This window comes from Marmota flaviventris, chromosome 2 (assembly GCF_047511675.1).
Source record: "Marmota flaviventris isolate mMarFla1 chromosome 2, mMarFla1.hap1, whole genome shotgun sequence".
NCBI classification, from domain to species: domain Eukaryota; kingdom Metazoa; phylum Chordata; class Mammalia; order Rodentia; family Sciuridae; genus Marmota; species Marmota flaviventris.
The window spans coordinates 13,556,576-13,584,113 of NC_092499.1; the positions used below are offsets into that span (position 1 = coordinate 13,556,576).

Sequence of the window (27,538 nt, forward strand, 5' to 3'; positions counted from 1 at the left end):
CACCTCGCAGGGCCATATGATAGCTCTTTAAAAGCTGTTTTGTGGAGTTGCTGCGCAGTTGTGCTGGAAATATATTAGCGTTGTTTATTCCTTTGGGTAAATGTACCCACATCAAGAAGGAAATGGATTACAGACCTCCCACATTTCCTCAGAAAGTATCCCAGCCCCATCAGTTCCTGCCTAAGCTGGATGGGGGAGGAATCTAGGTGGGAGTGGTGGAGGAAGAAGGAATGTTTGGAAAAAGCAGGGTTAGAAAGAATTTTGAGAACCCCTCCCCCACACTTCTAATTCATTCAGAGACCAATGTGTGCTTGAAACCAACACATTAAAGGCGCTAGCATCTTAAACAACATGTCTTTGCTTCCTCTGTCAACCACGTTTATTCATGAATTTTCCTTAAGGATTTGGAAAAGACTTAAAGTAAAAGGAAGAAAGCTTTGGCACTCAAAACTGCCTGGGGATTTTGCTGGGTGTATGAGTTTTCCTAAAATTCTGCTGAAAGCAAAAATTACAAATGATGGGTTTCAAACTTTATTTTAGATAATGATTTTTAGAGGCATTTATAATCATTCATGTTTAGAGTAGCCTTCTGAAGAGTTTTAAAATTTTTCTCTCCTCTGCTGTGACAATATTTAGATTTTTACATCTAATTCAAAAGGCAGAAAATTATCAAGTAGAATTTTACTGAGAATGAGAAGCTTAATCTCCTACTTTACTATTGGCTCAACTTGTGCCAAGTTGGGAGTCCTAGGCACACTGGTCTGGGACTCTGGAGACACAGTGGGAGTAGAAGCACCTCTATCACCCCATCTCAGAAAATCTTGATAGTCCCGAAATGCCATGGCATGAAAGAACAATCATCTATTATTTTTATGTCTGCCCACCAGCTGGGGATTAGCTGATGAAGGCTCGGTTTATCTTGTATGACTTCGTTCCATAGGTTTCTCACTCTTCTTAGACCAGCTGGCTGACCCAGGCAAATCTTGTAGCATTGATAGAAGCACAAAAGGGAAAGAAGAAATGCAACAAGTTTTTTAAAGGCCAAATTCAGAACTTGAATGCTGTTATTTCCACCTCATTCTATTGGCCAAAGCAAGCCACATGGCAGAACTTAAAATTAAGGAGTAGATAAATATATTCCACTCTTTTACTGGAGTGGAACCTCTAAATCAGAGCAAAGGATATGGATATAGTGCAGGGTAAAGTCCTGGGGCCAGTAGCATAGTCTCCTACCGTAAGAAGGATTATGGCTAGGATTGTGCTTCCAGTGAGTGGAGCCACAGCCTGTCTCCATCTGTGACCAGACAGTCCCTTGTTTGATATCAATGAAGGCTATAATAACTTGATGCTATAAACCACTCATTATTCCCCCTAATCTTCCTGGTTTGGGTTCTGTTTGTTCCCAGGCAACCTTCTGATTGTCATTTAAGTTCCTAAATGAGAATGGTTGTTTCTGCAGGGCACAGTGCATTGGCTTGAAGATGCGGATTTCCAGTGCGATCACAATTCTCTCTCATTCTTTTAGTAGACAGCCACCCTATTGTCTACTTCCAGCGAACCTGATACTGCCTTCTTCAAAAGGAAGAGATTTACTTAGTATGCTAAAGAAATAAGTTGCTCAGCTTGAAAAGCTGAAAGTCAGTTCTACTCTGGTCAGCTCATGCTATGAGGCAGTGGGCAACTGGTTACCCCTCCTGGGGAGACCTCAATCATGGTGCAATTTTTACCCACATTTCTGCAGTTTCTACACAGAATCCCAGCACTTTGCCTTTAATAGTGGCAAAGAAGCATGACACAAGCTATGTGATTTTCCAGTTGCCAAACATATGTACAATGTTTCAGAGGGGTTCATTCAGGGGAGCACAGTATAACTGACGTGGGAATATTATCTTACAGATTTGGAAGAGTCTGGTGATGTAAAGGTCTGGAAATGTCAGTGCAGTGAGGCACTGGAGAAAAGTCACCACTCAGCCTTCCTGATGCCCTGGTACAAGTGGACTCATAGGGTCAGAACTCATAATGAATCCAAGAGGTCAGGCCCATTTAATTGCTGGAGCAGTACCCCTAAGGGGAGAAGTGGAAAGTCTGTGGATGGCTGTCACCTCTCAGTAGGGCTTCCACCAAACTCTATAGGTCTTTTTCCAAGCTGTGGAGCCAGGCCTGGGTCCTGTGTTGTTCAACAGGGCCAGCCGTAGAGCTGGACACGGGATGAAGATGCGCCTGCCAGCACGTCTGTGTGTGCCTTCCACTGCGGGGTAGCAGAATGGTCTCCAGAGCGAAATAGCTGTTTCACTTCTACCTTCCAAATCTTGCCTGAATTCCTTTCTTTGACAAATGTCACTTAGAAACACATAGGAAAGATGTTTGGGGAATGTAGCTACAGCTTAAGCAGGCCTACTTAGAGTCCAGAGGAATGGACTTTGGACTGAGTAATTTCTTTCATTCCATACAGAGTTCCCAGGACCTGGGGATTCATATCCTCCTCTGCTCTGCTCAATGAGCAGGGGGGCTTTGTGCTGGAATTCTGAGACCATTTTGGGTCATTCCTCCATATGTTCTTGCCCTCTTCAGACCAGCTGCTCAGGTCTGGATGAGTTGACCATGTGGTTGGTGGAAAGCCCTCTTTTTTTCTGAACCTCTCCTCCTTCACAGCCTTCCTTTCATCTCACTGGTGCTGCTGCCTCACATCCTCGGTGCTGAATCTTTTTTTTATTAGGCCTCCAGTGAAACTGTCAATCATTTGATACTATGAAGTTTCATTTATTAGTGAGGTTTCCAGGAGGGGGATGGTAATGTTTGGGGGCAGAGTTTTATGGGAGGGCACTGAGAAAAAAGACATTTTTGATTAGGTCCCTTGGGGAGCGTCTATGACCATTCATTTTCCCATTGTTACCTTAGTTTAATAGGAACCAGGAACCCAGAAAAGAAGATGATGGGGGAAGGAAAGAAAGAAGAAACTTATTCCATCACAAATAGTCTACATGACCTGTGGATTAATGTGCCAGGTTCTAAATAAGATATTCAGGACCATTCAGAGCCTACCTTCTCACTCCTCTTTTCTCTTACGCCTCCATATATACTTGACTTTGAGTAACACCTGATCTCCTGAAGTCTTCAGGCAAATTCAGAAAATCTGAGAAGGACAGGTGAAGATGATGTGATGGTGACTCCATGCTTGCTTTCAAAGGATGGTGTCAGCATGGTGGCATCTGAGAGAGAACAAAGAAATTTGTCCATAAACATTTTTGTTTATCCACTCAGGACAAACTTAAAATTTCTATGACCTTAACACCTTCTTTGATAAATTTCCATGTTCCGCGTTTCCCCTCCAAGAGACAAAATTTTTCTGTATGTTTTATGTAGTGCACATGTCATCATTAATGACAATTTTAATCAGAGTGTAAAGCTAGCTACTGGCAGGGGCGGGTGGGGGAATCCCCATATATACGTGGTTTTCACAAGTTTATTTTCCACTCATGTAACAACCCAATCAAGGTTAGTCAGTCAAGGACATAGACTTCTCCCATCCCGTCATATCATCAGCTTTAGCAATGGCTGCCATGGTTCAGTTATGTCCCAAGGTTGTCAAGGACTGGGAAGAGAGAGAGAGTAGAATGAAGGTTCACATCTTCTTAATTGTCTGGATCCAGAAGTGAAACTCTGCTCGAATTCCACTGGTCAGTATTGGTCACCTGGCCTTAACTAGATGCAAGGAAAATGGGCAAAGCAACTTAGTTTTGTGCCCAGGAAGAGGAATTGACATTTAGTGAGCAACTGTGACACTGTTAGAATGTCACTTTCTCTCTGCAGCAAGGGTCTAACACTGTACTTTTTATAAGCACTGAAAAGTGTCTGCTGAACAAGTGAATGAACAAATAAATGAATAACTATGTACAGTTGTTTACTGTTATGTTTTTCTAAGTCAGAAAATGGGAAGAAACAGATATTTGTTACCCTGTTGTATTCACATGAACATTTATATTTGTGTAATTATTTCACAAACATTCTAAGAACTCATAAGTCCTTCAAGATATATTTTTATTATATTCCCTTGAAGATATTTTGAAGTCTTCCATGTGTCCAGTGCTATGCTTTATGCTCAGGAAATAGAGGTGCAAATCACAATTCCTGACCATTGGTAACTCAACTAGAATGAGCTTAGTGAGGAGAGGGAAAAAGAAATTAATAATCCCAATTATTATGTGGGTGCCATGATGGCAATATGAATGGATTGTGGTGGGATGCAAAAAAAAGGGCACCTGATTCAGTCAGAGATGGGCAATGTGGGGTTTCATCTCCCAGCAGAGGTGGCTCTTCAGGTAATTGAACATGAGTTTGCCAGTTGAGCCTCATAAGAGAAAGGTAAAGGGAATCAAATATATAAAAACTTGATAATTTAGAAACTATATTTCGTTTAGGAGGTCAAAAATGGGAGTTGAGTCTAGAGAAATAGCCTGGGTTGAGTCATGAAGCACTTACAAACCGGATTAAGTGAAAGAAAGAATGAATATAGATTAGGAAATGGGTATTACACAATTTGTCCCTATTGAATGAAAGAACAATACACAGTAAAATCTAAACAAAAGCTGTTATCCACATCCTCCAAAAATCTGTTTTTTTCTCCCTGAGAGCTACCTCAAATAATATGTGATTGGTAACATTAGGAAACAAAAACCTGCTCAATGTTGCAATGACAATTCTTTCATGGGAAAATATTAAACACAAGGGCACAGAGAAAGGTTCAATATCCTCCATTCATCTCAATGTAGCCTTGCCTCTGAGAGGGGAACAGGAAAGAGGCCCATTTTAAGGAAAATAAGGGAAGTGATTTCACGGTTTTGCAATAGCTGTATCTGTCAACAGAATGGATTCTTCTAAGAAAGCTGTTTTAGATGGACTCTGGAAACAAAAAAACTAGGAAAAATCCCAGGAGCTCCTGCTCTTGGAACTTCTGCCTCAGTGAAGAGGTTGTTAAAGTTGTTCAGTTAAAGAACCAAGTACGCAGCCAAGTTCAATCAGCAGTTACTGAGCATCCATGCACGCATTTATTCTTCATTCATTCAGCACATTGGAATGACACTTTTGTCCCCTGCATTATGTCTGGTGCTACAGGGGAGTAAAAACTCGATAGATATGGTCTTTTCTTTGAGAAGCTTCAACTAACACAAGAATCTAGAAGTTTCTGACCAAGGATGTGCTCTCCTTAAGGGTCAAATATCAGAGAGAGGGAGAGGGAGAGAGAAAGAGAGAGAGGGGGGGGGGGAAGGGAGAGAGAAAAGGGGTGGGGGAGAGAATGAGAACCTAGCATAGAACTAACAAAGAGAAGGCTCTCAGAAGCCTTGATGTCTGAAGATTCAAATCTTGGCCCTAAAGTCGGGCAACCACTAATTGGTTGGTTGACCTGCCAATTTTTTTTTAAAGAGCTGTAAAATGAAAAAAAATACCAGTTACATCATAATTGCCAAGTTTAAATGAGATGACTCACGTGAAAGCTTTTTGTAAACAGTACAGAACTTTGCAAACATTGGTGGTCAATTATTGAAGGTGAAAGAACCAAAATTTTCAGGCAGTGTTTATTAAAGTGTGTTTGTTGAAACACTAATACCCAGGGATAGTAATGGGCATTTCTCAAGAAGAAAGTTCTGTGGTCAAATTAGAAAAATGAATAATTAAGCAAAGTAAAACACAGTTCTTTGACCTGTAAGACGCTAATGTGTATTGTGAACCTCAAGGAAAGCAACATACCTTCTCTTTCCCTGAATTTATGTGATCTTGGAAGTCTACTTCACCCCTTTTCCAGCATCTCTAGGGCCTTGAGATTGACAGAACTCACTATGGGAACAATAATTATTAACTTTTACTTCAACAATCACCAACCTTTCAAAAGCAGAGCCATTTATCATCAGATAATCTAGAAATTCATTCAACAATTGCCCAGGCACAGGGCTGAGATGCCCACCACGGAGGTCTACCAGAACAAGAGCCGCCAACCCCTTGCCAGGATTAGAGGAGATTCCACCATGTAATGGGAGGTGCAAGGTGCTCTTGTGGATACATTTAACGTTTCTGCCAAGACACCCACAGGTGGCAAGGCAGTAGCGGATATAAAGTAACAAAAGTGAAGAGGCACGGGCTGCTTCTCAAAGACTTTATAGATTTTTCGTAAAAATACTATCAAGTGACAACACAAGACAACTTCTACGCTTCTTCAAGAAGAGTGCGGAAACGTCTCTGGCAAGAAAAGACTGCTCCTTCCTCCCCGCGACAAGTACACCAGGCCAGTGGTTTTCCCTCTGTACCCTTTCCAGCTCCGGTTGCCTTTCGGATCCTTCTACACACCCCAAGCTCTGCCTGACTTGGATTTAAGATCTTTCCAGAGGGGACAACTAAAAGCCGCCAGGTGGAACGGCAGAGTGCAGGACGCCAGAGCAGCCCAGCTCAGGTAGGCTGTCGAGCCCCATTCACTCGGCCCTTTCGGGAGGGCGCACCTCCGAGCTCACCTCCGAGGGGCGGGACGGACCTGGAAGGGGCGGGGCGACCAGGGAGGGGCGGGGCGACCCAGGGAGGGGCGGGGCGACCCAGGGAAGGCGGGGAAACCTGAGGGGAGCCCGGCAGCCCTCAGGGGCGAGGTGGGGCGGGTCTGCTGGGGGTCGGGGGACTGGGGCGCGGGGAGGCGGCGGCGGCCTGAGAGGCGGGGTTACGGGACGCGGCCGCGAGAGGTGCTTGGGGTAGCAGTTCCCCGAGTGGCGCGGGCAGAGCGCCGGCCGCCGGCAGCAGGTAAGCGGCGGTCGCTCGCGGAGTGCGCGGGGCCTGGCGGGAGGGCAGGCGCTGGCAGGTGCGCTCTGCGGGCCGGCCGCGCGGCCTCCACCCGTCGGCACCGGGTCGCGGGGCTTGAGGGGGCGGCCTCACCCGCCGGGCCCCGGGACTCGCGGGGCCCCTGTTTGGGACGGCTCTTTGCCTCGGCCTTTGGCTTCTTCCTCTCGACGCCTGTCTCGCCGAGGCCTGGGGGACGGCTGCGGCCGGCGGGGGGCATCGCGGCCCGGACCCCCGGCCACAGGCCGCGACCCCAGCCCCAGGCGACGGCCGCGTCGAGCTGCGCTCGTTGGCCCCGGGCGGGCTCCCTTCCCGGGCGGGTCTGGGAACTTCTAGAAACTGCGAAGGTGTCAGAATGTCACTTTCCCTTGGCGTTTGCAAGCCACTGTCCACCCAGCAAGGTTAAGGTGCGACTTCTGCCGCTTCCACCTTTTTCTTTTTTCCCTGCTGTGGTACAGGAAGACAGAATGGTGGCACCGTGGGGTGTTGCGCCCTGATAACATCTGCGTTTGGGCAAGCTGGTTGCCAAGCCAAACACTGATTCCTTTGAGTTTAAAATAAAGCATGTAAAAGGATTGCTTTTGTAGTTAAAATATTATTCCGATTTTCACTACAGGTATAAAGTTTTTTTTTTTTTTTTTTAATTTTCTTGATTAATAATGTTAGAAAACAGCCTGTGTAAATACTGACCTTGTTTTCCAAACAAGGTTAACAGAACTCTGTTTATCACTTTAATATTTTGATATATAACTGCATCTTGGTTAAAAATTACTTTTTCTGGAAAAAAATGTTAATATTGCTTACCTTTAAGAGCCGGGATTTGAGGCAAGTTTTAAAAAAATCTCTTCTTTATTTTGTAGTTTTTGCTAATGAATATGAGTTGCCTTCATAACTTAGGGGAAAAGCCTTAAGGAAAAAATTCTTTTTTTAACCTTGTAAGAAAAAGTTTTAAAAGTATGTCTTGAATTTTATTTGCGTCACTTGAATTATGATTGTGCACACATGAATAAAACTAATAAATTGAGACAGTAATATACAATGAGAAAATGAGTTTAAGATTTGTGTAGGACATCTGGCAGTCCTGTCTAGTTGGCAGTTAGATTTATTGGCATCAGGTTTTTCTGCAGTCTGACTCAGAGTTGTAGACTTTGGAAGCAGTAGTGGATTTGTGGTAATTAATCCTGTAAAAGGGTGAGAAATCATTCAAATAAATACAGGATAAGAAGAGAGAAAGACCAAGGATGGAAAACACTAATGTTTAAGTGACAGTGACAACTAAGGAGGCTGAGGGGCAATCTGAAGGGAGAAGGAATAGTAGTAGTGTACCAGGTGAGGCCCTAGAAGCCAGGAGGAGAGAATTTTAATGAGAAGAAAAGCTTATTTGGGAGTCACACCAGTCAGAGCAGTCAGGAAGTTTGCCTGTTGATGCTGGTAGTTAGGAAGGGGCCACTAACCCTAGCAAACTTAGTGAAATGGTAAGGGTCAATATGAATGAATTTGAGATGTGAATAAAGGATAAAAAGATTGTGAGTGTAGATCCATATTTTGAGAAACAACGGAGAAATGACATCATGGTTTTAAGAGAGGTATTTATAGTCAAATTGGAAAGAATATAAAGGACTTAAATATCTTTATGTTAAAGTGAATCCTCTCGGCATTGCTTTTCATGGTTTGAGTAGCAAAACTGAGAACAAGCAGCTGAGCATGCTGAATAGTACTGTTCATAATAAAGTATTTCATCTCCCCCATCCAAATTATGAATACTATTTTAGTTGTGTGAATACTATTTTGTGTATTCAGTTCAGGTGTTGTTACTGTTGAAGTTCCAAGTATAAACTGGGTTGGACTATATTTTACCTGAATTCCAGTGGTTTGATACTCCCAACTTGTTTTTAAGTCATTTGATTCCTTCACGTATACCTCAATGAATATTCTGAAAATCTTATATTTTGACTAAATCATAATGGAGGCATATGTTAGGGCTTTTGCTTCAATTGTTATGCAAGGGGAAATGCACTTAGATAAAAGCTTCTGTATGTTTCACTGAAAGTGATTTTAGTTGTTACGCTAGAATTCAAACACTTATTTTGAATATATTCCTTAGAATATGAAAAGAATGGTTAAATTGGAAAAGTCTGACTACCAAGTGTTAAAGAGGACGCAGAATAACTGGAATTCTCATGTTGTACTGGTGGGAGTGTAAATTGGTGCAATCATTTTGAAAATTCTTTGGCAGGATCTACTAAAGTAAAACATGCATAAAATATTCTCCAACTTATAGCCCTCCAAATTCTAGATGATGCTGTCACCAATATATACTTATATTACTCATTTAATTATATGTTTTTATTGTATATATGTACAATTTATTGTAGGTCAATTTAACCTCAATAAAGCTGTAAGAAAGAGTAAATAAAATAGTGAAAGAAATCATATCATTTAGGTATATTTACCTCCTTTAAATCTCATCTCAAGGTGATGAGATTATGAATGTTTAATTTTTAATTCAGAAAGTACTTAATATTTACAAAATACTACTCTTGGTACATTTATAGATTTAAAACAAATACCTGTGTGCTTCTCTCATGCTTAAGAAATAATATATAACCAATTATTTTTTTTAGTTGTAGCTAACTTTATTTATTTATTTTTATGTGGTGATGAGGATCGAACCCAGTTCCTCGCAAGTGCTAGGCAAGCACTCTTCCACTGAGCCACAACCTTAGCCCTATAACCAATATTTTTGAAGCTGCCCTATGCATTCCTCTCTGATTATATCTTTCTTTCCATTTTCCTTGCTTTTCTCTGTACTTTTGCCACATACATATGTATTCCTAAACAATGTGTTGTTTAGTTTTGCCTATTTGCAGTGCTATATAAATGAAATTACATTATTTCTATGACTTTTTATACAATATTATATGCGTATGAAACAAATGAATTTCATGTTTAGACTTGGTTTCCATCCCCAGTATATTTCATTATATATTTGCAAACATTAAAAAGAAATCCTAAATACCAAGCATTTCAGATAAGGGATACTCAATCTGTATGTGTGTTTATATATACAAGCAATATAAACACTGAGTACAGACTCAGTATGATAATTGCACAAGCCAAAAGACAAAAAATAAATGAAACCCTCCTACATTGCTGGTAGGAATATAAAGTAGTGTAGCTTCTTTGTACGAAACTTTGGCAGTTCCTCAAAAACTTCACATAAAAAGAAAAAAGTTCACATAAAGTCATAAGGTTACCATGTTACCCAGGAATTCCATTCCTGGTTTAATATATCTATAAGAATGGAAAACATACTTTTATGCAAAAACTTGAATACAAAAAGTTCATAAGCAACCCAACTATCCATCAACTGATGATGGAAAAACAAAATGTGGTATATGTTTGTCCATACAGTGGAATATTACTCAACCACAAAAGAGAATGAAGTACTGATTCATGCTACAACACTGGATAAACCTTGAAAACTTGAAGATAAGTGAAGGAAGCAAGACAGAAAAAGACCATATTGTATGATATATATGAAATGTCCGGAATAGGCAAATCAGAAATGAGGTAAAATATGGTTGCCAGAGGCTGGAAGAAAAGTTACTACAAACAGGTACAAAGTTTCTTTTGGGGAGTAATGAAACCATTTTTCAATTAGGTAATGATAACTCTTGAATTAGATAGTGATAATTGTACAACTGTGTGAAGTGGTATGTTGTTATAGTTTTGATTTGCATTTCCCTAATAGATATGTTGAGCCCCTTTTCATGTTTATTGGTTATTTGTCTGTTGCCTTTGGAGAAATGTCTGTTCAAATCGGTTGCCCATTTTAAATATGTGTGTGTGTGTGTGTGTACACACACACACACATATATATATGTATGTATGTATATACATATGTATGTATATATATATATATATATATACATATATATATATATATATATATATATAATGTGTGTGTGTGTGTGTGTGTGTGTTATAGGTGGACACAATACCTTATTTATTTTAATGTGGTGCTGAGGATCAAACCCAGTGCCTCACACGTGCTAGGCAAGTGCCCTACCACTGAGTCACAACTCCAGCCCTGTTAGCCCATTTTTAATGGGGTTATTTGTCAAAGTATGAATTTAAATGATCTGGTAAGCAAATACTTGTATTCTCCAGAGGAGTATACTTTAATTTTTGGCTTAGAAAAGTTACCAGGAAAGTTTCATGGTCAGTGAAAAGCAAGTGCAAAAAGGAAATAAGACGCCTAGCAACAATCAGCAGAAACAATTGATAATTAGAAATATACCTACGAAAGTTTGAATTACCAGTCATAGATTATTAAAATAAGTATACTAAACCATTTTTAAGTAAAGTTTGTGTCTTACTTTAAGACACCGAGTTTGTGGTTTGTGGTATTTTCTTACAATATCAATATAAAAGCAATACAAAAAATGATATTAATAAAAATGGGAAAGAAAAAAAAAGTAATACAATAACCAATCTATTAGAAGAAGAAGAAAAAAGATCATAAACCCTCAGTCAGTCCAAAGGAAGACATGACAGGAAAGAAAAATAAACAGAGGACCATTAGGACAAGGAAAAAGCTCAAGATAAAAAAGCATAGGGCTAAACTCACATACGTCAATTACCTTAAATATTTGTAAATGGAATCAAGTACTCCAGATAAAAGATAAAGATTGTCCATCTGGGCTAAACTACCTCAGCTTAATGCTATTTATAAGAGACATATCTAAAATATGTAAAGACTTATAAACTGAAAACAGTAAACATAAGGGAAAAGATATACCACATAAAACTATTCAAAAGAAAGCTGCATAGCTATATCACTATCAGACAAAATCAATTTTAGGCTAAGAGCATTTCTAATAAGTTAAAGCACTTTTATATGAGTGGACTAAATACAAATAAAATGCAAAGATTGTTAGAATGGAAATATAACAGTCCAACTATGTGTTGTTTATAAAAACAACTGGAATATAACACAAATTGAAAAGAAAATGCTGGAAAGAACATAACATGCAAGTTAACTGAAAGAAATCTATAGTAGACAAAGCCAACTTTAAGGCTAGAAGTGTTAGTGGAAACTAAGAGGAATATTATTTAATGAGCTTGTATGTACCTAATAAATTACTCTCAAAATACATAAAACAATTCTGATAGAACTAAAGGAGAAATAAATATATTCATAGTCATAGTTGGAGTTTTCATTTTAACCACATCTGTTTTTTAGTACCTATAGAACAAATAGAAAAATAGAAATATGAAAGATTTTAACATGACTAACAATTTAATTGACATGCATAGAACACTGTGCCTCAAAATTGTAAATGTACATGGGATATTTATCAAATTTGATCATATGTTATGCCTCAAAGCAAGTTTCAAAATTTTAAAATATTGAAGTCATATTGAGAGTTCTCTGACTACAGTGGAATTCAGCTACATATTCAGAGAATCTGGGTAACTTTTCCTTTATCAAGGACTGGAAACTCCCTTCAAGGTAGTAAAGTGTAGGGCTTATTGTGTTTCCCGTTTCTTTGTTGTTTGTTGCCTAAACCAGTGTTTTGAATATTGATGTTTCATACATTTTGTTTGTTTCTCAGGTGGTAGGTCCCAGTTGTTCTATTTTGTCTATGTACAAATATTTTAAATCATTTTTCTTCAGTGTATTCCTGGATGTATATTTTTTAAAAAAACTATTTTTTAGTTGTAAATGGATCTTTTATTTTATTTATTCATTTATATGCAGTGCTGATGATTGAACCCACGGCCTCACACATGCCAGGCTAGTGCTCTACCACTGAGCCACAACTCCAGCCCTGGGTGTACATTTTAATCAGATTTCTTTTATTCATATAAACTTGTCTCCCTTTCTATGTCTTTTCCCCATCTTTCCTACCTCATTTTAGGTGATTCCAGGTCATCAACTCTGAGGATTTTTCCCTTAGAAGTACCAATCATTTTTAATCAGTCCTCCTACATTCATCTCATGATTAACGTTAAGAATTTGAGAGTAGAAAGGAAGTTTGATGAGTATGTTAGTGTTTTTAAAGGAGGTGAAATATGTTTTCTTATCTATTAATTAGAGTTGATGAGTCCCAACTATATTCTCAATAGTAAGTTGAGGATTTTTTAAATGTTATTGTATTTTTATACCTTTATTTATTTTTATGTGGTGCTGAGAATCAAACCCAGTGCCTTGCTAGGCAAGTGCTCTACCACTGAACTACAACCTCAGTCCCTACTAGGCTTGAGTTCTAAAGAGAAAGTACAATATTGTTTCCGAACAGTTTATATTTTAGCAGAATATAAATAGAACAACAGCTAGATAGAACAACAGCTCATGAAATATCAAGAAAAATGTTAAACTCTTTTATTTTAAAGTACACTAGACATTTAGAAATGAGAAAGAAAATTAGATCTGAGTAGTTAAGGAATGGTTCTTCTAAAACATTGGGGCTAAACAGAGCTTTTGAAAATGTATACACTTAAAAATGAAAATAAGTTACAAGATGTAATGAAAAAGATGTAACTTATAATAACTAAGTAAATTACACAGGCATTAAGACTTTGTATGAGGATAACTATAAAAACTCCCAAAGGTACAAAGATAGACATGAGCAAATGTAAAGAGATAATTTTGTTCTGGGTAGGAAGGCAATATCCTTAGGATGTCAGTTTTTCTAAAATAATTTATTAGTTTGAAAGTATTATAATATTTTTCCTCTATAATAAATAATCCAGACATATTGCAAAGAAAGTGAAAAGCAGAAAGGGTGGCTAGCCTTTTAAGCCTTTAAAATGGAAATAATGTGATATTGGTACAACAATGGATAGACAAATTGAAGAGAATAGAAAATACAGAGACCAACCCAAGTGCATATGGAAATTTAGTGTTATGATAAAGGGAAGACCCTAATGTCAGTGGAGAAAATATGATATTTTTAAATATGTGGTGTTTATGATACATAAAAAAATAGAAACGCAAAAGATTTTAACCAATTGGGAAAATTGGAATAACCAATTGGGAAAATATAGGTTTGGATCCATTTTTCATATTGTATACCACAATGTCCATATAGAAAATAATAACATATTAAGTACTAGAATAAAACATAGGTAAGTTACTTATGATCTATATATGGAGAAAAGTTTACTGTGACTCAATCCAGAAGCAAAAAGGAAAAACATAGGAGAGTATGCTGCATGTGTGTTTGTGTATGTGTTTCTATGTAACTTTGTATATGTTTACATAAACTTTTTGAGGACCAGCATGACACTACAAGTAGAAAATTCCATATTATGAAAGTGTTTCATGCTCAGAATTACTTTCGGGTATATAAAGTGTATATATTAAATATAAATGAATTTCATATTTAGACTTGGTTTCCATTTCCAATATATTTACAAATATTATATATTTACAAATATTCCAAAATCTAATAGACAAACAAACCCCAAATCCTGAATTCCTAAATACTTACAGTACCAAGCATTTCAGATGAGGAATATTCAATCTGTATGTGTGTATATGTATACAACCAATATACACACTGAATGCAAACTCAGTATGTTTGTGTATAAGTATGTAGTGTGGTTGTATACATACACACCTTTGCATAGCAGAAAACACAATAAAGTAAAAACTGAAAATTTTTTTGCCACTTATATGGTGGATAGTGAGTTAATCTCTGAAATATATAAAGAACTTCTAAAACGAGAAGAAAAAGACCAAAAACTTTATAAAGATGAGCAAGACATATGAACCGAGAATTCATAGAAACAAATATAAACTAGCTTTATATGAAAAGATGCCCACATCACTTATAATAAGATAGATGTAAATTAAAACACCACAAAATTATCCCTTCCTTAACATATTGGCAGAAGTCCAGCATTCGGACAACATATTTTGTTGGTGACAGAAACAGGTGTTCTCATACATGGGGAATACAAAATGATTCAGTTTCACAGGGAAATGTAGCAATACAAGTAAAATTACACATATATACTCTTTGACCTGGTGTGTGTGTGTATAATATATATTATATAATATTAATATTATAATATTATATAATATATTATATAATATATATTATACACACACACACACACACATATGTATCTTACCTGGGGTGTGTGTGTGTGTGTGTGTGTGTGTACACACACACACGTATATATGATCTTATAGGTATATATTGAGAAATATGTGTGTATAGAGATACTGAGGCGTTGTTTCTTTTTTAAAAATTTTTTAGTTGTAGGCAGACACAATATCTTTATTTTATTTATTGATTTATTTTTATGTGGTGCTGAGGATCAAACCCAGTGCCACATCCATGCTAGGCATGTGCTCTACTACTGAGCTACAACCCCACCCCCTGTGGCATTGTTTCTAATAGCAAAAGATGAAACAGTCCACATTTTTGTCTCAATTTCAACAAAGCAACTATTAAAGGATTGAAATCATAAAAGGATTTTTAAGATATACTTAATATATATGTGTGTTTAAGATATACTTTTAATTCTAAGGATTCAAATAACATAAATTATATAGTTATTTGTTTATTGGCCCCAGTTATAGGGATTTTGAATTACAAAAAAATGAGTAGTTGCTACTGTTAAATTTTTGATATGTGATAATGCCATTATGGTGTTTTATATATATATATGCTTATAACTATATATGGTGAAATATTTCTTGAAATATTTTTAAGAAATGTATATATTTAAAACAAGTACATACCTTTTAGAAATATTTGACGTTACAAATACTGTTTTTTTTAATGCTTAAAGTGATCCATCTTCAGCTGGTGAGAGCCTCTTGAAGTTAACCTCTGAATCCTTCTGCTACATTTCTTAGATTACTAATTAAGTACTTATGGATGAAATTATATGATTGGAATTTATTTCAAAGGACATTACCAGGTAAGTTGGGGGGCAGAGATGAAATAAATATTTTCATGATTTGGTAATTGTTTTATTTGGGTGATTTGAGTTTTGTTATCCTGTATTTTTTGCATATGTTTAAAATTTCTCACTAAAAAAACGTTTGGAGTAAGTAGGCATAAATTAGGAGAATGTATTTGAAACAAAGACCTTGAAACTAAGGTGGGAAATTGGATGTGAAATCCTTATACAATTTTATGTTCCCAGTACATATAAAACTGATTCCTTTTATTTGCACTATATTTATGGTGTGTGTGTGTGAGAGTGAGAGAGAGAGAGAGAGAGAGAGAGAGAGAGAGAGTGTTTAAGATATACTTTTAATTCTAAGGATTCAAATAACATAAATTATAATTTGTTTATTGGCCCCAGTTATAGGGATTTTGAATTACAAAAAAATGGATTTGGGGAAAGTGAATTTTTTTCATACTTTTTAATGACATAGCGCTATGTTTTCTTTCAAATTTTTCTTGAATATAGTTTTAGGCATATCACATATAAGAGAAAATTGAGAATGGAATTTTTCTTTGTCAGATTTTAATATAGACGTTCATTTAATAATTTTTAAGCATACCATTTTAATAATTTTAAAGACTCCTAGATCATATAAAATTATATATGGGAACAAAAAAATCTATCATCCTTGTAATATTTTTACTTTGAAGCCCTCATTATGTCTTATAAAAATAGATATTATGATTTATTTAATGATATCTAATGGCATTAAGCATGATAATTTTAACTTGCTTTCTATTCTACCACCAGGTTCATATTAAAATTGGAAGTTTCTATCTTTTGAGGGACATTGGAAATTGAATGTAATGGCAGCAGAATTTATAAAGAGTTGCTGTAGAGGATGTTTCCATGGTGAAACAGAAAAGCACAAGTGTGAGTTTTATTTTGTTTTGATTTCAGTAAACATTTATTTAGTGCCTTATTTATGGCATTGTGGAGAATGAGACAAATTGGGAGTGTTTCCTAACTTTGTGGGGGAAGCAAAATGAGAAGGCACAGTAGGAAGTATTCCAGAACCCCAGGTATCCTGAAACGTACTGGGGAGAGAGGTGGATTCAACCTAGGAGATAATAACCTGGACATCACCATAAAGAAGATGACATTTGCCACAGAAGCCTGAACAGCATTTTACAAGCTAAGCAGAAGTAAGAGGAAGTAAGAGAATGGGACAGTTGAACACTGATGGATGGATGGAATGATGTAGGCAAAGGCAGGGAGAGAAGGTATTTGGGGGACAACATGCTCTGATAAATGTTTCAGTATAAATAAAAAAAAAAAAATTCTGATTTATGAATAGTACATTTAAAATGCTTTATATGAATGAATGATCCATGGGTGAAATACCCATAACTTTATCATGACCCACATTTATCAAGGACCGCTGGAGATTTCCCTTTCAAATGCATGGTTTCCTTATCTCTTCAGGGTTCTGATTGGGACTTTATTTTTCTCTGATTCTTTCTGATATTTTTTAGTCTAGGGAAGAGCTTCCTAGTACCCTAGTATATTTGGGTATGAAGGTGTATTAGTCTATCTTCTGGTGCCCATAACACTTGGTACTATAGACTGGGGAAGTTTTAACAAAAAGAGATTTATTTTGGCTCATGGTTCTGGAAGACCAACGTCAAGGGGCTGCATCTGGTGATGGCCTTCTTGCTGGCAGAATTGAAGATGGTGCAGGGTCTCACATAGCAAGAGACAGGAATTGAACATGTGTATCCTGATCTCCCTTGTATTTTATTTTATTTTTTGGTGAAGGTGCCAGGGATTGAACTTAGGGATGCTTTACCACTGAGCCATATCCCCAGCCCTATTTTGTATTTTATTTAGAGACAGGATCTCACTGAGTTGCTCAGTGCCTCACTTTTGCAGAGACTGGCTTTGAACTCCAGATCCTCCTGCCTCAGCCTCTCAAGCTGCTGGGATTATAGATATGCGCCACTGCACCTGGCTCCCTTTCCCTTTTAAAAGCCATTAACATTCAGTCATGGGGATTCTACTTGATGACCTTATCTAATCCTTATTACCTCCCAAAGGCCACAGTTCTAAACACATAGTTGGATTAAGTTTCCACCCTCTTAATATATCACAGTGGGGATTAAACTTCAACACATAAATCCTTGGGAGATATATTTAAACAATATCCAATACGTAATAGAGGGCTTCTTTTTTACATGAAATCATTACATAAGTTCCTACACTACAGTGTTGTACTTTCATTTATTCTGCAAATAATACAAAATATAAAGATGAACTCTAGTGTTGCTTACTTGCTTACCTGCCTATCTTAGTCTTTCAGTTTAGAAATCAGAATGGATAAAATGGGTCATACAAGCTAGGACCGGGAGAGTTCTATAATGATATATCTAGAGTCAGCATGCATTTTATTTGTTTTGGTGGAGATCTGTGTAGACTTGGATACCTTTGGCTTCTCAATATTGCTTTATATATTTGAAACTCACGTTAACCAGTAGCATTAACAACAAAATTGCTTTGTTGAAGAGTAAAGAGTCTATAAAATGGGAGAAAATCTTTGCAAGCTACTGCTCTGACAGAGGATTAATATTTAGAATATATACAAAACTGAGAAACTGAACACTAAAAAAGAAACAACACAATCAAAATACAGGCAAATGAACTGAGCAGATACTTTTCAAAAGAAGTGTGAATGGCCAGTAATATGAAAAAATGTTCATCATCTTTAGCAAATCAAATGCAAATCAAAACTACATTAAGGTTCTCTTTCACCCTAGTCAGAATGGTTGTCATCAAGAATACAAAAAGCAATAAATTGCAGGTGAGGAGGTGGGAAATGAACCCTTATACACTATTGGTGGGAATGTAAATTAGTACAGCTACTATGGAAATCAGTATGGAGAGGTTCCTCAAGAAATTAAAAATAAACCAAATATATGATCTAGCTAAACCATTCTTGGGTATAAATCCAAAGGAATTAGGTCAGCATACCCATGTTTATCATGGCACAATTCAAAATAGCCAAATCATGGAATCAGCCTAGGTCCTTATATATACACAATGGAATATTATTCAGCCATAAATAAGAATGAAATATTATTTGCAGGAAAATGGGGGGAACTGTAGGTCATAAAGTTAATTGAAAAAAGTCAGACAGGTGTCATATTTTTTCTAATGTGGAATCTAGGGTTAGGGAAAGACATGAAACTAATCAGAAAGAAGAAGGGGATGGGATAAGGAGAGGGGAGGTAATAGAGGGTAATGGGGATGTGGGGGAGGGAGTGAATATGATCAAAGTATGCTATTTTTTTCTTTTTATTTGTTGCAAATAGTTACACATGACAGTAGAAAGCATTTTGACACATCATACATAAATGGAGTATAACTTATTCTTCTACACCAGTTGTGTAATCATACATGCACATAGGGTCATAGTGTCCAATTCATTCTTTCCTACTCTCATACCTGCTCCCCTCCCTTCACTCCCTTCTGTCTAATTGAAAGTACCCCTTTTCTTGTCTAGCTGCCCCCACCCTACTCCATCCCTGCCCCTCTTATTGTGAGTTAGCATCTGTATGTCAGAGAAAATATTCCACCTTTGGTTCTTTGGGATTGGCTTATTTCACTTAGCATGATATTCTCCAGCTCCCTCCATTTACCTGCAAAGCTCATAATTTCATTCTTATTTAAGGGTGAGTAATATTCCATTCTGTACATATACCACATTTTCTTTATCCATTCATCCATTTTAAGGCATCTAGGTTGGTTCCATAATTTAACTATTGTGAATTGAGCTGCTATAAACATTGATGTGCCTGCATCACTGTAGTATGCTGAATTTGAATCCTTTGGGTATAGACCAAGGAGTGGGATAACTGGGTCAAAGGTGGTTCCATTCCAGGTTTTCTGAGGAATCTCCATACCGCTTTCCTTAGTGGCTACACCAATTTGCAGTCCCACCAGCAATGTATGAATGTACCTTTTCCCCTACATCCTCACCAAAATTTATTGTTGCTTGTATTCTTGAAAATTGTCATTCTGACTTGAGTGAGATGAAATCTTAGATTTGATTTGCATTTCTCTAATTGCTACAGATGATGAACATTTTTTCATATGTTTGTTGATCAATTGCATTTCTTCTTCTGTAAAGTGTCTGTTCAGTTCCTTATCCCGTTTATTGATTGGGTTATTTGGGGTTTTTTGGTGTTAGGTTTTTTGAGTTCTTTATATATCCTGGAGATTAATTCTCTATCTGAGGTGCATGTGGTAAAGATTTTCTCCCATTCTTAGGCTCTTCCTTCACATTATTGATTGTTTCCTTTGCTGTGAAGAAGCTTTTTGGTTTGAATCCATCTCATTTATTGATTCTTGATTTTAAAGTATGTTATTTGCATGTATAAATATGCCACAATGAAACCCATTTTTATTTTTTTATTTATTTAATTTTTAATTGATTTTTTAAATAAATGACAGCAGAATGCATTACAATTCATATTACACATATAGAGCACAATTTTTTATACCTTTGATTGTATGTAAAGTATGTTCACATCAATTTATGTCTTCATATGTGTACTTTGGATAATGATGCCCATTACATTCCACCATCATTGCTAACCCACTGCCCCTTCCCTTCCCCTCCCATGAAACCCATTTTTAAATGACTAGATTTTCACTTGAAAGAGTTATGAAATCAAAATAAACTTATTACAAAATAAACTTATTACAAAATAAACTTATTTTTCATCAATGAACTTTATTAGGAATGAATCTTTAAAAATTACTTTTAACCATTATGATGTGATAATGTACTTTAGCAATAGTATATTAATTACTAGACTTTGGTCAAAATTAACATAGATTCTGGAAATGCTTATAGGACCCAAGAGTAGTTTATGTGTCAGAAATTTCTAGGTTTAGATTATTATATGTAATATGATTCATATTTGTGACTTTTTTTTCTACCTTTTTTCTTTTATATACAGTTTCTGTGGAAAGAGACAGTAAAGCAGCAGTCTCAAATAGTCAGACTACCACTATCTGTATACCTCCGTTGACTTCTGTTTCTGTAAAGCCTCAGGTTGGCTGTACTGAGGATTATTTGCTTTCCAAAATACCCTCTCATGGCAAAGAAGTACCATTTGTGGTGCCTAAGTTCAAGTTATCTTATATTCAGCCCAGGGCACAAGGAACTCCTTCTCATCTGGAAGAACTTGAAGGTAAACAATAAAATAGCAGGATTTAAAACTTAACATACAGCATTTTAAATACTGTCATTGATGTTATTTTACTCTTTTATCTTTAATACAAAATTTATATTAAAATTATATATTTTGTTTTATGTGTTTTGCTCTTTCTGTAGAAGAACTGAATGTATAGTGTTTTTGAAGGGTCCCAGTATGAAATATGATCACATGTAGTGCATTTGTATATAGATTTGGTGTTTTAAAACAAGAATAATATACATCTCAGTAATCTTTCACATATCTAGAAAGAAAAAATAAAGGAATTATTCTGTATTTGATCAGTAAACATAAAAACAAGTAGTTTCTCATCTACCACTTTCTAAAAATTGGTACAATGAGAAATAAGGAAACAGCCAGGTAGTCCTTGTTCCTTCCCTTGTTTTTTCACCAGTCTGTCTCCCAGACTAAGTAGCTACCTGCATAAGATAGATTCATTGGCTGATATTTGGCTTATGTTGTAGAGGCTAGGAACTAATGAAGATAGGATGAAACAATATGTAACTTTTAAAAATAATTTGTATTATTCCACTGAAACTCCACCAGTGACTTTTCCCCCTCAAATTTTTATTAGAAAAATTTTAAACTTACAGAAAAGTTGGAAGAACTTAACAGTGAGTACCTACCTGTGTGTTTACCACATAAATTCTCATATTAGCATTTTCAGTACTTGTTATTATCACATGTCTATTCACCTACCTGGTCTTCTACACATTATTAATCCCCCCCGCTTTTTTTTTTTTTTTTTTTTGGTGAGTGATGGGGAATGCATTTTAGAGTAAATTGAAGACATCAATATGTTTCCCTCTAAATACTCAAAAAAGTTTAGTAATCTGTTTAAAATTTCTTCTTTTGACATAAATCTTATAGACTGTGAGCTGCCCAAGTGTATATGTGCTGAATTTTATGTATGTTTATTGAATATTGAAGAGTATGTACAACAGTATATTCCAAATTCCTGTCACTATTTTTTTTCTGCCCTATCCTCTTTCCATCTTCTGAGATTCCAGTTACACACATTTTGAGCTTTGATAATGTTCTATGGCTCTCTGAGACTGTTCATTTTTTCTAATCATATTTTTTTCCTTTCTCTTCTTTAGATTGGGTAATGGTGTTCTCTTTTCAAGTTCACAGTCTTTTACTTCTGTAATCGCCATTCTGCTGTTCAGCCTATCTAGTGAACGTTTTATTTGAGGTGTGCATTTTCAATTCTAGAATTTATATTTGGTTCTTTTTCTTATTTTTTATGTGTCTCCCACAACTTTCTATTTTTATATTACTTCAAGCCTATTTTATGTCTTTAAGCTTTAAAATCTTTGCTAATTTTAACATCATCAAGATTTGGATTCTGTGACTTGCCTTTTTTCTTGAGAATGAGTTAACATTTTCCAGTTTCTTTGTATATGGAATAATTTTGAATTATATTCTGGACATTGAATGTTATGTTGTAGATACTCTAGATTTAGTTACATTAATTTGAGAAATTCTCTTTCCCTCCTTTCCCGCCCCTTTTTTTCCTTCCTTTGTCCCTCCCTTCCATCAGATATGTAACTCGGTTGAATGTAGACTGCAAATTCTGTCTTGGCAGCAACCTTGTATGGTGATTCATGGATCAGTCAGATATTTGAGCAGACTTCCTTTATAAAATTTGGAACTCTCTCCTTTCCAGGATTCCCACCTTTCTTTCCAGCAGCTCTGGTTGCCTGGAATTCTGCTTTCTGCTTTTTCTGTGCATTTGCTGTTGGAGTTTTACATATCCCGCGTGGTGTCACTTTTGGCCTATACTCAGGCTTAAAGTTATCAAAACAGATAACTCACTTTAGGCCCTTACCTTTTTTTCAAGAGTCAACTGGTGTCCAGAATCTGCACTACTGTTCTTTATTCTTCAGTGCCTTTAGGGATTTTGTTTTGTCTAGATAATTTGTTGTTATCTATAGGAGAGTTGGGTCTGGTAGGAGTAGTTTTTGTTTTTTTGTTTTTGGAAAGAAGGAAAGATGAACCCAGTGCATATCTAGTATCTCTCAAAAATAGTTTTTCTACTATCATGCATAACTAAAAGAACAAATTTTTAAAAAAGTTCTGGCTCACAGGATATCCTGCTCAATAGATCTTATTGCTTTATTTCATACTTGTTAACAACATTAGGATCAGACTGTGCAAGTAATCTCATAATCATTTCTTCACATTATACATGGTGAACATGTTTTCTTATTCAGTGTTTTTATTTATTTATTTTTGGTACCAGGAATTGGACTCAGAAGCGCTTTATCACTGAGCCACATCCCCAACCCTTTTTGATAATTTATTTAGAGACACGGTTTTGCTTTATTACTCAGGACCTCACTAAGTTACTAAGGCTGACTTTGAACTCATAATCCTCCTACTTCAACCTCCGGAGATGCTGGGATTATAGGCATGTACCTCCATGCCTGGTTTATCCATTGCTTTTTAATGACTCCATAGTATTTCATCATATGGGTGTACCATGATTGTTTAATGAATTCTGTATTCTGAGACACACAAGGTATTTTATGTACTATTTTTATAATCAGGAAAAAAGTAAGAAATAGCTACCTAGAAATATGTTATGGCTTTTCTTTGTTTTTCTCATTGCACTCACTAGAAAACAAATTGCATTTTGACTTGAATGAGTGAAAAATTAACTCTTAAATTGTAGGTTCATTGAGGATGTAGTAAAACTATCTAATTTTTATATATTGAAGAGAAAATTACTCTTTAAAATTTTTTTAATTGTAGATGAACACAATTATTTTAGTTATTTATTTTTATGTGGTGTGAGGATTGAACCCAGTGCCTCATGTATCCTAGGCAAGTGCTGTACCACTGAGGCACAACCACAGCCCAGAAAATTACTTTATTTACTTAGATTCAAGAAGTATTCTTGGAACCTAAGTCTTATGTGTTGTAGGTGTGCATGTGTGCATGTGCAAGTGATGGCCTGAGACGGAGGACAAAGTTTTGAGAAGGCAGACCCCTATCAATAGCAACTAAAATTATAATTCAAGTATATTTGAAGTTTTTTTTTGTATATGGAATAATTTCTGGTCTGGCTTATTTTCCTTCAAGTGACAGGATTTCATTCTTGATAATAGGTGTTATTTATAGCTATACCTTACTGCCTTCATAAAAAAATTACTATTAACATTGTGCTGTTCTTGTTTTTTCACATATCTACCTACCTAGCCATTAAGAATATGCATTTTAAATTTAAAGAATTTTAAATAGGCTTTTGAGAAGGATGAGCAATCATGTAACTTTACATTTAGTTTTATACTTTAGTAAATTGAGAGAAATTCTACCCTATCTCAGGGCAAAATTGAATTTCTCTAATGAGAAAAATGAAATGAGAATACTGTATTCTTTTTTAAGTGTAGCTTATTAAGCTAGTAAATCATCTTGGTGCTACTACTGTAGGATTTCTTTTATTTGAAGGATTTCTTCCTAATGATCAGGCTACTTGGGTTACTATAAAGATTTGTAATATTGTTTGTGTGCTAAATGATCTCAGTGTCTGTTTATAAGATATATAGGTAATGAATCTGACATCACAATTCATTAGGCTTCTCTCCCATGTGCTAGATATACTTGGTTGTAACAGATATTTGAACCAAGATGAGGATAAAATCTTACCTCATATTCCATATTTTATTTTTCTCTTCCTAACTCTATGCAAAATCACTTATTTTATATTTAGCTAAATTCAGAAAATACCAGCTTCCGTGTGTTTCATTTTAAGTGGAACAAAAAGAATTAAAAGATGACAGTAAATTAAACCTTTGAAAAACTTCATTTTATGTCTGTATTTTATTCCTAAAATGATTATTAACCTTAAGAAATTTTTAAATTGTGAGATATCATACACACATAGGCTAATGCACAAAACAGAAACACATAGTATAGTAAGTTATTACAAAGCAAAACATCTGCAGTCAGCACAAGGTAAATAGAGTATCACTAGCAACCCAAAAGCCTCCCTGTTCCCTGCCTGACAGTCACCCAGGGTATCAGAGTTGCATTTTTATGAACACATATTAATCATACAAATTAATGGGTTTTGCTGTGACATTTTCATGCATACCTAGAGAGAAGCCTAATGAATTACTGCAAGGATTACATTCACCCTCTGGTGTGTCCTCTCTCACCCTGCCCTTTCTCCCTACTCCCTCAGACTCTCTTACCAGCTCCTCATAGTTACTTCTCTACTTTCTGGTCATCTTTTTATAATTTAATATTATGTTTTGAGTTTCCACATGTAAACATGTAATATTTGCCTTTCTGGTCTGGCTTATTTTCCTTCAAGTGACAGGATTACATTCTTTTTATGCCTTAATAATTACTGTGTGTATGTACCACATTTTCTTTATACATTTGTCTGTTGATGGTCCGTAGACTGATTCCATATATTGGCTGTTGTGAATAGTGCCTCAGTAAACATGGGTATGCAGGTGTCTTTTGTATGCTGACTTCATTTCCTTCAGATATATACCTAGGAGTAGGATAGTTGGATTATCTGGTGATTTTATTTTTAGTTTTTACACAATCATTATAATTTTCTAGTTTTTCTTCTTAACAATTAAGCACATATCCCTTAAATAGTGGTTTAATTTTTTTCTGTGTTCTGACCTTTATTTAAACAAAATAATATTAGTATATATTCTTTTGTTTATGTTTTTCATTCAACATTGTGAGATTCTTTCACGTTGTTAGTTTTAATTTGTTTTCATATCTGTTTGTAAATGTACATTACAATTTATTCTAAATAGCATAATATATGGTATTTTTTGTATAGAATATTAGAAGGTATTTTTATGTAGCAGATATATACTACTTTTTATCTGTTTTACTGTTATTTACATTTGAGGTTCTTTTTCAATTTTTGGCTAGTAGAGATAATGATATTTACAAATTTTCTTGTACATGTCTCTTGGTGTACACATATAGAAATTTCTGTTGTATATATGTCTACAATGACATTATTGGGTCATTGAATATAAATATCTTCAGCTTTAGTAGTAACTGCCAAACTGTTATTCACAGTGATTGGATCAATTTACATTCACACCAGCAAAGTACAGTTGTTTACATTGCTTCTTGTCAGTGTTTGCTCTTGGTAATATTTTTAGTTTCAGCTATACTGTTGTGTGGTAATATTTCAATGGGGTTTAAACTCATATTTCTTTCATTATTAATGAGGTTGTTGACCTCTTCTGTTGTTGCCTGTTTAAGTCATAAGCCAATTTATATTGAGGTCTGTCTATCCTTTTTGTACTGATTTATAGGAGTTCCTCATATGTTCTGGATATAAGCTCTTGCCAGTTATGTCGTCTCCCACTCTGTGGGTTACCTTTGTATTCTCTTAGTCTTTTGACAAATGGAAATTTTGACTTTTAGTATAGCTGAATACATTTATGGTTAATATGTTCTGTGTTCCATTTAAGTAGTATTTCCCTGTCCTAAGTTTGTGAAAAAATTACAAATTAACAAGTACAGAAGCTTTACTTGCTTGCCCTTGGCACTTAATTTAGATGTACAAGCCCCAGGGAATTAATTTTTGTCAATATATTTGGTTGAAAGAAGGCTTATAATTTTTTCCATATCAATATTGAATTGTCTTAATACTTTAGAGAAAAGACCATCCTTTCCCCACTGCTCTGCAGGGCTACCTCAGTTATAAATCAAGTGTATACAAAATATGAGTATCTCTTTCAGGACCTTTTATTCTGTTTCACTGATCTATTTTTCTGTCACTGTGCCAATATTCTATTCTTTTTTTTTTTTTTTAAGAGAGAGTGTGTGAGAGAGAGAGAGAAAGAGAATTTTTTAATATTTATTTGTTTTTAGTTTTTGGCGGGCACAACATCTTTGTTTGTATGTGGTGCTGAGGATTGAACTCGGGCTGCACGCATGCCAGGCGAGTGCGCTACCGCTTGAGCCACATCCCCAGCCCCTCTATTCTTTTTTTTAATATTTATTTTTTAGTTGTAGTTGGACACAATACCTTTATTTTATCTGTTTATTTTTAGGTAGTGCTAAGGATTGAACCCAGGGCCTTGCATGTGCTAGGCGAACGCTTTACCTCTGACCCACAACCCCAGCCCCCAATATTCTATTATTACAACCCCATAGAGAAAATCTTTTTTTTCTTAAAGATTATCGTTTTTGCTTATTCATAGTCCTACTGTTTCCATATAAATATTTGTATTCATCTTCTTGTTATTTGATTTCTAACTTAATTGCATTGTGGTAAGAAAACATACTTTATGTGAGTTCAGTCCTTTCAAATTTAAGAGCTGTAAGTTTATCTCAGCATGTAGTCAAGTTTTATAAATGTTCTGTATCTTCTTGAAGAGCGTGTATCTCCAAGATTTTTTTTTTCCATTTCAAAGATGTTCTATATGTTAGAAGAAAAATAAAAAGAAACTCAGATCACAAAATACAGAATTGTCTATAGGTCAAAGAGAAAATGTCAGAAATTTGCTAAACTGTCTTAAGAGCAAGATTCCTGA

General features: G+C 35.8%; 1 protein-coding gene across 4 annotated transcripts in view; it reads left to right on the top strand.

Moving 5' to 3' along the window:
- The first annotated feature begins 6,688 nt into the window (after positions 1-6,688).
- The window catches only part of Tc2n (tandem C2 domains, nuclear), a 39,298-nt gene continuing 18,448 nt past the window's right edge, over positions 6,689-27,538 (top strand). For 2 of the 4 annotated variants that reach the window (XM_071607597.1, XM_071607599.1), the window contains exons 1-5: positions 6,697-6,777; positions 10,228-10,432; positions 15,628-15,759; positions 16,543-16,665; positions 20,754-20,987. In XM_071607597.1, coding sequence (XP_071463698.1) covers positions 16,599-16,665; positions 20,754-20,987 — 301 coding nt within the window. In that variant the 5' untranslated portion in view covers positions 6,697-6,777; positions 10,228-10,432; positions 15,628-15,759; positions 16,543-16,598. Of the gene's footprint in view, positions 6,778-10,189; positions 10,433-15,627; positions 15,760-16,542; positions 16,666-20,753; positions 20,988-27,538 lie in introns of those variants that run through there. The other 2 variants (XM_071607598.1, XM_027931721.2) reach the window with 2 other exon arrangements.